The 12,205-nt window shown below is 42.4% G+C and overlaps 1 protein-coding gene and 1 long non-coding RNA gene across 2 annotated transcripts; both read right to left on the minus strand.

Annotated features, from left to right (window-relative positions):
- Positions 1-402: 402 nt before the first annotated feature.
- On the minus strand, positions 403-1,331 carry LOC136514201 (uncharacterized). Its single transcript, XR_010773563.1, has 3 exons — positions 1,215-1,331; positions 706-1,137; positions 403-616 (listed from the first exon to the last, which is right to left on the minus strand). It is a non-coding gene; the product is annotated as an uncharacterized lncRNA (long non-coding RNA).
- Positions 1,332-1,796: 465 nt separating this feature from the next.
- LOC136514200 (uncharacterized) lies at positions 1,797-4,791 on the minus strand. The gene is made up of 11 exons (XM_066508184.1): positions 4,159-4,791; positions 3,990-4,078; positions 3,637-3,731; positions 3,445-3,549; positions 3,169-3,349; positions 2,941-3,089; positions 2,660-2,854; positions 2,444-2,572; positions 2,217-2,350; positions 2,048-2,123; positions 1,797-1,971 (listed from the first exon to the last, which is right to left on the minus strand). Exons 2-9 carry the CDS (start codon positions 4,057-4,059, stop codon positions 2,312-2,314), a joined length of 963 nt encoding a protein of 320 aa, XP_066364281.1. The 5' UTR covers positions 4,060-4,078; positions 4,159-4,791; the 3' UTR covers positions 1,797-1,971; positions 2,048-2,123; positions 2,217-2,311.
- Between the last annotated feature and the right edge of the window lie 7,414 nt (positions 4,792-12,205).

Raw genomic sequence — 12,205 nt, forward strand, 5'->3', positions numbered from 1 at the left:
TACATATATTATTGCTCCTGCTTAATCATCGTTAGAAAACAGTCTCAAAAAATTATCGTTAGGAAATCGTAGAGAGATTGTTCAGTTAATATAACCTGCATATGGACAGGACAAGTGATCGATTGGTGCGAGGTAGATCCATCAATCGATCGGTTAACCTGTTTTATTCATTAATTATTACCTGCAAGCCAACCGTTGAGCGTCTCCGGTTCTTGCTTATAAAATTAGCACTGGTTCTCGTTCCTAAAATTCATGTCACATCGAATATTTAGATACTAATAAGGAGCATTAAATATAGATTAATTACAAAACCAATTACATAGACTAGTATAGTGCCCGTGCTAACGCTACGGCTTTATTCTGGGAATCACATGAAAATAACCAAACAACGAAATTTTTTGATAGTTTAAGTCACACGCAATGGTATATAACGATGTATTTATCTGAAAAACACGCATGCATAACAAGGCATAATAAAGTCATGTCTGACATATCTATCCTACTAATTTATGAGTTTAAGTAGATCTTGCAGTTCCCCAGGGATGTCATATGTACATTCATTTGCGCTGCTCTTCAAAATGTGAACTAAAAATTCCGTCCTCAGTGAATCTGACCTCTGCGAATGATATAGATAATATATAATAAGTTAACTTACTGATTTGGTAGATAACATATAAAATATACATAGAAATATTTTACGCTTACTATGTTGACAAACGACGATAATCTTTCGCCATTCCACAACTTTAGGTAGTTGTAGACAAGGAAGCCTGCCAATTTCCTGGAGAAGAAGAGCCCAAGTGTTTATTTGTTGTAGTTAAATCAAATCACTATTTATTTGATGGTAAGATAAGATAAACACAATATAAGTTGTTACCAGTCCATAGCTTTTGGAAGATATAGTTTTAATTGACGACGCCAGAGGTAAACATTCTCTTTCCATGCAGGATTGACCAATGTCATGGAGAAACTGAAATAATTCAAAACTATCTCTAATATACCATTATATGGCATGATTGGATCTAGACCCGAGTACCATAGTTTTGGAGAATACGGATCTAGAATGTGCACAATTTTGTTACCCATGTCAAATATGAATAAAATATAGTTCCTATCTCGAAAATATGGCAATAGAATCTGTAAACATACAAAAAAACCATAAGTGCAATACAAAATATAAGTTTTCAAAGGAGTTTAATGAACATATATCTTACAGTGCTGCAATTTTGTATTTTGTAGTCCCTATCAGGCCCGCATTGAAGCAATTTTGCTAGTTCTTCATAGTCTATCCAGTCGCAACACCTTGGATCTCGTCCAAACTGAGTTCTCGACTGTTGTTTTTTTTCAACAATTATCACTATTTAATTAATGATACAACTAACAAATGATTTATATACATTAGTGAAAAATTATATCAACTAACAACAAACTGGAGGTCCATATAGTGGTATTTGTCTTTCTCCAACATAGAGGCATTATTGGATGCAGCCATCCAAACAGCAAGGTTGAAGCAATTATGATCCATCTCCATATTCTCGTTTAAAATATCGCCAATTTTTCTATGAGTTAAAGAAATCGGATACGGTCGTGTGCTTCGGACCCATTCTTTGCTAAAAAACCAGGACAACAAACAAATGAATTATCGTAGCAGTTGTAGCAGGGGTGATGAAAAATCTTTAAATTAGAACAAAATAATTTACTTTAGAATGACTTACTCTAAAGATTCAGGGTCATTATTCAACAGGATGCATGCAGGAAATGCAGACAATAGGTCTTGTTTGTTTGTCCATGTTATTGTACCCGACAGTATCATATATCTATTTCATCTGGATTATCGAGCATTACAACATCATCATCAAGATTATTGTTGTCTTCCATATCTTGCTCATCATCCTGTAACCCTCTCGCTGTGTTTAGCGTGGAGTTATACAAGATCGCAGGTAGCTTGAACCTAAAGTTACTTATATCGTCCTAAAAATATGAGCAAGTCGTGATTATTAACCAAACCAAAATAAAAAAATATTTAGAAATAGTCTTATGAAATTACCTGGGTCACAGCGTCAGATAAAGTTGTTCCAGTCCAGTACTCCATATAATTAAGCATCCATAAACCGCAACTTACACTGTGCAAATATTACAAGTAAAATATGAGTGATACAGGCACTGCTGCTGGTGTGACAATGCCATGTACACAAAAGGTATAGTTGATCTTTTACCCATCTGTTTGCGCTCTTTTAGTGATCATATGTTTAGTTGGCCAAGATGACACTTCGATACCGTGTTTCCATTTTTGTCGGTCCAGTTGGATATGCTATGCTACATGCTTTATCATTCTTTCCATTCCTATTAACTTTATGACCAAAACACCAAGTTTTAGAAAGGGAATATTAAAAAATTTAAAAACAATATGTATGTATGTATGTATATCAATCATAAGCCACACCGTATATTCGAGATCTTGAAAGTTTGACATTTGGTCTCTGAAAGAGTCCAAAACATGTATCTCGCCTATTGAAGCATTAACAATCGCTACGTACCAGTGAAACTTCACAATGTTTATAGGAAGGAACACCTGCAATAATGGAGTTTTATCCAATTTATTTATATTTCTTTTAATCAACAAAAAGTAGCATCTATTAGAGTTTGTGGTCAAGCGTACCATAGCAGCCTTCAAATAATTTTGGACCCATGTTTCAACCACGTCATTTCTGCTATAGTTCCATGTCGTTGCAGGGGGCTCTCCATCACGATGTAGCAATTGAGTAATAAAGGTATTTTCTAAGTAAACATCTCCACCTTCTCTATGGAGCAGGTGTTCTTCATGCCGCATCAATTGGATGTACGCACTTATGACCTACAGGTTTGTAATTTGTCAATTAAAAATTGGCATATATTTTGCATGGACATCAGCTAATGCAAAAGCAGTGTTAAAATGCTTACAGCGCCATTCACTTGCACATCACCATTTAATAGGCAATCCATGTCATCTCTAATTACCCAAGCATCGTCAATTCGGACAAGTAAACTTTTTTCCTTTTTTCCTTTCATGTAGTGAATTACCTTGACATCTTCTTCTGTACACTCATAGTCTGCGTTGAAAATAATTTTATTAATTAATTAATTTCAAAAAAAATAAAAAATAAGATACTATTGAAGAAAATGACTCACCTTGAGGCAGGACCTTTGCATTATTCGCCTTCTTAGGTTTATTATATTGAGGAATCGCAATCACATCCTCGTCAGCATGCTTTCTGGCTTCGTCTTTTTTTATATTAACTATTTCTAGGACATCGTCTTTGATTTGCTCTTCTTCTTTGATCCGCACTTCTTCTACATTCCTATTACTTATCTTCATATGCAATATTATATTATTAGTGGGTGATGCAACCCATATAGATAAACATGAGTGAGGATATGTGAGTAGCTTGAGAGTTCCTTGCGTACCTCATCCTTGTCAGCACGCTTCCGCTTCCTGTCATCGTGTGGCTCTAGATTTAGTATTATTTCGCCATCGTCTTTGATCGGCAATTTTTCTATATCTGTATTAATCTGCTATGGGATATTATAATAAATGCTAAATGCTGTTTTTAATGTTAGTACCTACGTATGTACTGACCCATATAGATATATACATACACTGACGTTTTCTTTGTCTCCGTCCTCGTCATCTATCTGAGAATTCCCAATAGGTTCCATTGATGCCTCACTCTCTACATCATTTTTCATTTCTTCTGCGTTCACATGAGAGCAGAGCATAAATAACAGAATAATATTGGAGATCAAATTTTTATGAATAATCAAACGTGTCTTATAATTGATTGATAAAAGTAACAACCAATAATAAAAAAAATGTTACAGCATCATTGCCAAAAATAGAGTAAGAGATGTCGAGGTCTCTATTCCCACTGTCCAATTGTGGCGAGTTGCACGTTGTTGACACTTCGTTCAACTAAAGATTGATAGGGAGCAACCAGAGTACAAGTACGAACCGTCATTGGGATCCAGTTCACATCGCTCCGGCTCCATTGACGTTGTTGGCGGCTGGTCGCCACTCGCCATTGGTGTAAGGTACCCTTTTCTATAATGCCAAAATAGCTTAAATCAGGGTTCCGGATCTCCGTTTTGCAGAGCATGGAGGCAAGGCAAGAGCGAGCATACCAGGCATGGCGGATGCTCGTCGTAGTGTGCGACGAAGACCTCGTCCGCTGGGAGTAGGGCTGCTGCGGCGCGTGTTCGTCACGTTGATGCAGATGACCTCCGTAGGCGTCGATGTGTCTCTTCCCGGTGGCGTCTTCGACGAACTCCTTTTATCACAGGCGGGCGAGGACGTGATTTGGGCGCGCTAACGGTGTTCAAAACAAGAAAGCAAAAAAGAAATGGCAAGAAATAGATATTTATAGAAAGAAAGAATAAGAAAAGGAATTGATAGATATATCTTGCATGCAGTTTTTGGCGCAAATCAAGCATCACGTCAAGATGACTGATTTGCATTTCAATGCATGCTTTCGAACATGGGCTAGTTTTTAGGCATGATTGATTTGCAAGGTCACATTGCTAGTTTTTTTTGTTGTCTATAAAAATAGAAACTCCAGATAGCCTGTGCATGCACACGCCCTCATATATGTTATTTGTTTTCTTATTTTTTTATATACAGGAAACGTATAACGGTATATATGTCACCATTTATTTTGATTGATTCTGAAAAATATGTCTTGGTGATGTCATCATGACACCACCTATTTCGAGCGCACAGGCCATCCGTAGAAAACGTGGGTGTGAGAAGCCTCCATCAAACATCGTTTCCGGGCCTCATCTATATGGTCACAACACAGGAAATCAATTAGCCAACCCAAAGTTATATATTACTCCATCGGTCTCTGTAAAAATCAATTTGTAGAGTTATTGTAAGTCAAACTTTTTAAACTCTGATCAATTTGTAGATTTATGGTACCAAATTAATACAATGTAAAATCATACCTGTGATGTTGGTGATGTCGCTTAGTGGATCGTGTGTATCTCTCGACGTAGACATTTAGTTAATGTATCACAAGCAGTCTGTGATGATGCAGGACCTTTGATTTTTATTTATAGTACCTATTACAAATGGATAGTCAATGTCAGCACAAAATCTCAGAAAACCAGAAATCAATTGTCCTCAAATTATTTGTGACCAATCCATCAACAAATGTGATAGGCGACAGCAAGATTTCTGATAGTATCGCAAGGAAGCCAGTAAACTTTAGCAGCACAGTGCCATGCACCAGTCCATGCACGCACACCAGTTTGTGGGTCTGACGGAGCTGTGCTGTTCGACAGTTGGGTTACCACTTGAGATGAGCATTAAGAAATGAAAACTGAGGTATGCACATTGACTCGATGAAGCATGCTGATTTGAAAGCATGAATACGCTCCATGATGTTCGGCTTTACTCCCACATTCCATCATGTGTGGTCCTTGAAATTTCAGTACAATTATGTATGTATGACAGCCATTGTTTAGGGTTATCCTGTATCACTATTTAAAAGTCTAGTCTATTGAATATTTTCATCTCATGAGTCCTACGTGTCTTGATAAATTGTGAATACGTTCTTCCTTAGGAATGAACTTGATGTATCTTTTGAAATTTATGTGGAGTCTCTTTTTATTTATAGCATGAATACTGGTTATTTAGTTCTCAGAACTGAAATTGTCTGCTATGCTTCTTGTGAAAATTCTCATCTAGTTAACATCTTTTCCTCGACCAGTAAGGTTAGAGGATGTGCTTGTATGATCTATTTGTTCTTGGTGAGGAACTGACATTTTTTTCTCAAACACGCAGAAGAGTTGTATGCCTTTAGGCATCAAACTCTATGGCATGAAAGGTGAGTGAATCCTTTCTCCATACTAATAATGGAAATAATGTGAGTGAAATAGTATCAGTAATTCTGAAGTCTGAACACATAATATTCATTTTAGTTTTCTCTGTTTATTTCTCTCCATGTCATGAGTTAGACAGAAAAGCAAAATCATTAACTTTAGCTTCTCATGTTTCATTAACAATGAATTTCAAAACATCCTGAATAAAAAGGGAGTGAGGGCAAACCTGGATATTTTTTGTGCTTCCTCTACAATGTCGCAGCGAGGAGAGAAGCACAGTGTCTGTCACGTCGGGGACACGAAGATGAGGACAGGGCCACGTCCTTTCGTCGAGGACTCTGTCACCCTGATTGTAATCTATATCCAAACAACCTGATTGTACAGGTCCGCAGCTGGTTCCAGCGCTGGACCCTTTCCCAACCTTAACGCAATGAGAAAATTTAAAAAAAATGAAATTGAATATATCAATCAATAATCAAACATATGGAATCATCTAACCTGAGCAGTGACAAGTACATGAACCTTACAAAATATATGCTGTAAAAAGATTCATCTCAGTCCATAGCTTCTTTTCACCAATTTTGTACAGATCTGAGGGGCTTGAATTTACCTAGCAGAGAAGCAGTGTATCATCATACAGACAGTCGAAAGCCTTTCCCCCGAGTAGGCAGTAGCAAACAAATTATTAGCATCTTCCATCACTGAGAAATCAATACCGAAATTAATGAAATAAATAAAAAAAATAAAACAAGATCACAAGTCAATCGGAAGGGACAAAAAAAAAGAGAAGCCTGGCTGGTTGCGCGCTGGATCAACTTCGGTGGTGGACGTATAGGGACAGACCATAGGTGGGGGACATACTGAGCCGGACCGCCATCGCCAAAACCGCGTACACCTCCTCCTGGGGCCATGGGCCGCCACCACCGTCCGTCGCAGATTTCGGTGGGGTAGGGGCGCCGCGTACGACGGAGCGGAGATGAGGGGAGGATCACTGGCGCTGGTGCGGGTGACGGCGAGGCTGCGGGTGCTGGCGCCGGTGGCGCGCGGCCAGGGACGTGGCAGCCCACGTCGGTGAAGGATCCCACGCGCGAAGTGATACCGGCGTCATCAACAGAGGCAGCCCGACGTTTCTTTTTTTCGCGGAAGAGAAGAAAATGGGGGCACGGGGATGGGAATCGAACCCTCACTGCGGGTGCGGGCGTTCATGGAGGCGGCGGTGTTGCTCGTGACGGCGGAGCGAGAGAGAGGGCAAGGTCTGCGGTATCGCAGGCTACGGGGCGCGGACGTGCGATGGAGGCGAGCCGCGGTAAAGGGGGAAGGGAGCTGGGGGTGTGGTGAGGGGGTGTGAGAAGCCTCCATCAAACATCGTTTCTGGGCCTTTGGATTTGACGTAGATCTATTATGAACCCTTTGATTTTGATAGAGACAAGTTTTCAATTATAGTGGAGATGAGAAAATTTAAAAAAAAATGAAATTGAATATATCAATCAATAATCAAACATATGGAATCATCTAACCTGAGCAGTGACAAGTACATGAACCTTACAAAATATATGCTGTAAAAAGATTCATCTCAGTCCATAGCTTCTTTTCACCAATTTTGTACAGATCTGAGGGGCTTGAATTTACCTAGCAGAGAAGCAGTGTATCATCATACAGACAGTCGAAAGCCTTTCCTCCGAGTAGGCAGTAGCAAACGAATTATTAGCATCTTCCATCACTGAGAAATCAATACCGAAATTAATGAAATAAATAAAAATAAATAAAACAAGATCACAAGTCAATCGGAAGGGACAAAAAAAAGAGAAGCCTGGCGTTGCGCGCTGGATCAACTTCGGTGCTGGACGTATAGGGACAGACCATAGGTGGGGGACATACTAAGCCGGACCGCCATCGCCAAAACCGCGTACGCCTCCTCCTGGGGCCATGGGCCGCCACCACCGTCCGTCGCAGATTTCGGTGGGGTAGGGGCGCCGCGTACGATGGAGCGGAGATGAGGGGAGGATCACTGGCGCTGGTGCGGGTGACGGCGAGGCTGCGGGTGCTGGCGCCGGTGGCACGCGGCCAGGGCCGTGGCAGCCCACGTCGGCGAAGGATCCCATGCGCGAAGTGATACCGGCGGCATCAACAGAGGCAGCCCGACGTTTCTTTTTTTCGCAGAAGAGAAGAAAATGGGGGCACGGGGATGGGAATCGAACCCTCGCTGTGGGTGCGGGCGTTCATGGAGGCGGCGGTGTTGCTCGTGACGGCGGAGCGAGAGAGAGGGCAAGGTCTGCGGTATCGCAGGCTACGGGGCGCGGACGTGCGATGGAGGCGAGCCGCGGTAAAGGGGGAAGGGAGCTGGGGGTGCGGTGAGGGGGTGTGAGAAGCCTCCATCAAACATCGTTTCTGGACCTTTGGATTTGACGTAGATCTATTATGAACTCTTTGATTTTGATAGAGACAAGTTTTCAATTATAGTGGAGATGGAGGCGAGACGAATTTTTTAAGTCTAATTAATCTGTCATTAGCACATGTTTACTGTAGCGCCACGTTGTTAAATCATGGACTAATTAGGCTTAAAAGATTCATCTCGCAAATTAGTCGCAAGTTGTGCAATTAGTTTCGTAATTAGTCTATATTTAATACTCCATGCATGTGCCCAAACATTCGATGTGACAGGAATTTTAGGAGCTCCTGTAGAAACCAAACAGCCCTGCTATGCTTGTGACACGTTGGCAAATTTTTATTTTTGCATATATAAATGATGCTTTTATAGTTTTCAATATCATCTCAACCTCCATCTTGAAAGAACTCTTGGCCCTTGCGTGTTCACACAGCCTACAAAACTTTTAGAGAACAATAGTTCATGTAGGGCGTCCGTGCCATCTGGACGCTCCTGTTGATGGGCTACGAAACTAGCCCAATAACCTTCTCCTATCATATTCTATCTGCTCGTCCACCCGTTTTTACAGAACAATCTTCAGTCACACAGTTTCTAAAAAAATCACCGTAGTGCCGTAACCATGCTCCGTTGTGCCGCCTCGACATTCTTCGGGGCGTCCGAGCGCTTGCCGGCGAGCATCTCCACCGCGCCCGAGTGTGGCCGCTCGCCTTCCTCCCTCTCCATCGCGCCTCCTGCCTGACGTGGCCGCCCGTCTTCGTCCTGGCCATTATGTCGTCCTCGCCTTGCTCTGGTGCCTGATGTGGCTGCCTCTTCGACCGCTTCCTTCGCCGCCCCATGGCACAGCCCATCGGCAGGCAGCGCGTAGTAGATGAACTCCTTAACCACAGGCGTACGCAGCCACGCAGCCCTCCTATTTGTTATGCGTCGTCTGTGCCGGCTGCCTTGGTGCACCTCCGGCCTCCTCGTATAGACGTCCTTCGTACCCGTTGTCTTGGGGCATCCGGGGCGCACGCATAGCTGTGCTCAGCTCCCTCCATGCGGCAAGCAACAAGGAGATGTTGCACAGAAAGCGCATGTTGCAAGCGTATGTTTCAATTATTTTAAATATTTCAGATGTATGTTGCAAAGTGTTTCACATGGATGTTACAAAAATAGATGAGGATGTTGCCTATGTTGCAATGGCTATACACGCATATTGCAAGCGCCTGTTCCAAATATTTCATTTGTTTATCAGACGTATGTTGCAAGTGTTTTATCTGGATGTTGCATATGTTTCACGCATATGTTGCAAGTGTTTTATCAGTATGATGCATATGCTTGCAACAACTTTGAAGTGTTTTCAGGTGTTTTGTAAGTGTTTCAGGCATATATTGCAAGTGTTTTAGCTATTTCACACATATGTTGTAAGTGTTTTGTCTGAATGTTGCGTATGTTTTAAAATAATTTTCAAGTGTTTTCAAGTGCTTTTGCAAGTGTTTCAGACACATGTTTCAAGTGTTCTATCTGTCTTCTTTTGTATGTAGCAAGTGTTGCATCTAGATGTTTCAAAAGTAGATCAGGTGTTACACATGGGATGCGCGTGGAAGCGGGAGGGGGCGCGAGCCCTCACATGGATGCGGGAAAACGGCAGATGTCTAGCCGCTAGCAGCTATCAATCCTTAAACTAGATATGGTAACAGTGAAAAGTATTTTACTATAATTACTTATTATAGGTTAGCTGATATCTTTAGTCATAATACCTTCCCTTCTCGTGGTTGGGCATGACTCATGTTGCATTGGGTAACTCGTCTCCGGTTGGATGGGCTATTGTTAGAAATGAGTCGAATATTTATTTTGTACTAAGGGGCTACAGTGGACTTGTGTTGTAATTAACAGTATAGGGTTAGGTGAGTTAGCTTAGGTGTTGGCTCTTGTAACCCGGCTCCTCTATAAACGGAGGAGGGAGCTCTCTAGCCTAAGCTCTTGTAACCCGACTCCTCGCCCTAAGCTCTCCAGCCTCGACCCAAGGTACAACCCGGAGAAAGGCTCCTTTATCTCTAGTTCAGACTAGATGCAACCTCAAGAGAGTGACCTCTTCGAGCATCTGTTTATCAGCAACCCTTTGCCCTCAGATGGTTAGATTTAGTAGTTTGACCCTATTCTCTCATCTAGGACAAAACCTGACATTCAAATGTAGGAAACCTACTGAAAGCTCTAGTTTGGTTTTGGTGAATTGATGAAACCCTAAGTGCTAACCTAGCTTATCAAGTGATCATGAGATAGGTAGCACATTCCAAGTGGTGAAGCAAATGAAGATCATGACATGAAGATGGCGATGCCATGGTGATGATCAAGTGCTTGGAATTGAAAAGAAGAAAGAGAAAAACAAAAGGCTCAAGGCAAAGGTATAAATTGTAGGAGCTATTTTATTTTGGTGATCAAGACACTTAGAGAGTGTGATCACATTTAGGTTTGATAGCTGTACTATTAAGAGGGGTGAAACTAGTATCGAAATGCGGTTATCAAAGTGCCACTAGATGCTCTAACTCATTTAGGATCTAGTGGAGTGCTAACACCCTTGAAAATGTTTGTGAACATAAGCCAACACATGTGCACAAGGTGATACACTAGGTGGTTGGCACATTTGAGCAAGGGTGAAGAAGATAGACGTAAAGAGGAGTTGGTCTCGCTGGTCACAAAGTGACCGGACGCTGGTCTTAGAGGAACCAGCGCGTCCGGTCAGTTGTAACAGTGAAGACGCTGGCATCGGTCAAACGACCGGACGCTGGGTCGCTCAGCGACCGGACGTTGGAAGGCTGTGTCTGGTCATGTTGATGTGGCAGCACAGAGGAAGACACCATGTGATCAGACGTAGGCTATGTTCGGTCAAGCATGACCGGACACGTCCGGTCAGGAAAATCATTTCTAGAAGCTTACTGGAAACGACCGGACGCTGGAGGTCCAGTGTCCGGTCACTGTTAGCTGCTGCGTCTGGTCGTCTTCTGACCATTGAGATCGGGCACATAGCATTTGAAGAGAGGGACATGTGGCGTGCATCGCGTGACCGGACGCTGAGGTCCAGCATCCGGTCAATCTGACCGGTGTGTCCGGTCGGCCCGTGTTCTGTGCAGTGAGGAGCCCAACAGCTCTACTTCGTGGGGGCTTCTATTTAAGCCCCATGGCTAGCTCAAGCTCACTCTCTTGGCCATTTGCATTGATATAGCAACCTTGTGAGCTTAGCCAATGCCCTCCCACAAATCTCCTTCATAGATTCATCGTCTTTGTGAGATTGGGAGAGAATCCAAGTGCATTGCTTGAGTGTTTGCATCTAGAGGCACTTGGTGTTCGTGTTTCGCTGCGGGATTCGCTTGTTACTCTTGGTGGTTGCCACCACCTAGATGGCTTGGAGTAGCGAGGATCGTCGAGCGGAGGGTGGTGATTGTCTCCGGCTCCGATCGTGGTGATTGTAAGGGGTTCTTGACCTTTCCCCGGCGGAGAGCCAAAAGGTAGGTACTATAGTGGATTGCTCGTGGCTTGTATGATCCTCATCTTGTGTTGGTTGTGCAGCACCCTATTGAGGGTTTGGCGTGTGATGCCAATTAGCGCGTGAACCTCCAAGTGAGTGAATCGCCACAACGAGGACTAGCTTGCTGGTGAGCAAGTGAACCTCGGTAAAAAATCATTGTGTCATCATTTGATTTCGAGGTGATTGGTCTTCATTGTTATTCATTCTTGTGATTGATTGGCTCCTTCCTCGACACAGAGGTATAATCATCTTGCTCACTCTCTTTACATTACCGCAAACTAGTTGCCAAGCTCTTTAGTGTAGCTAGTCGTGAGAGCTTGTTAGTTTGGATAGTGTGGCTCTTTAGTTAGCCTTTGAGAGCATACTAACTTAGTGTAGTGACATAGCTATTGTGTGGATAGAAACTATATTAACTAGAATTGTGGTAGGTGCCTTGCATTTTTAGTAGGCTAGCGCAA

This window comes from Miscanthus floridulus, chromosome 16 (genome assembly GCF_019320115.1).
Source record: "Miscanthus floridulus cultivar M001 chromosome 16, ASM1932011v1, whole genome shotgun sequence".
Taxonomy (NCBI): domain Eukaryota; kingdom Viridiplantae; phylum Streptophyta; class Magnoliopsida; order Poales; family Poaceae; genus Miscanthus; species Miscanthus floridulus.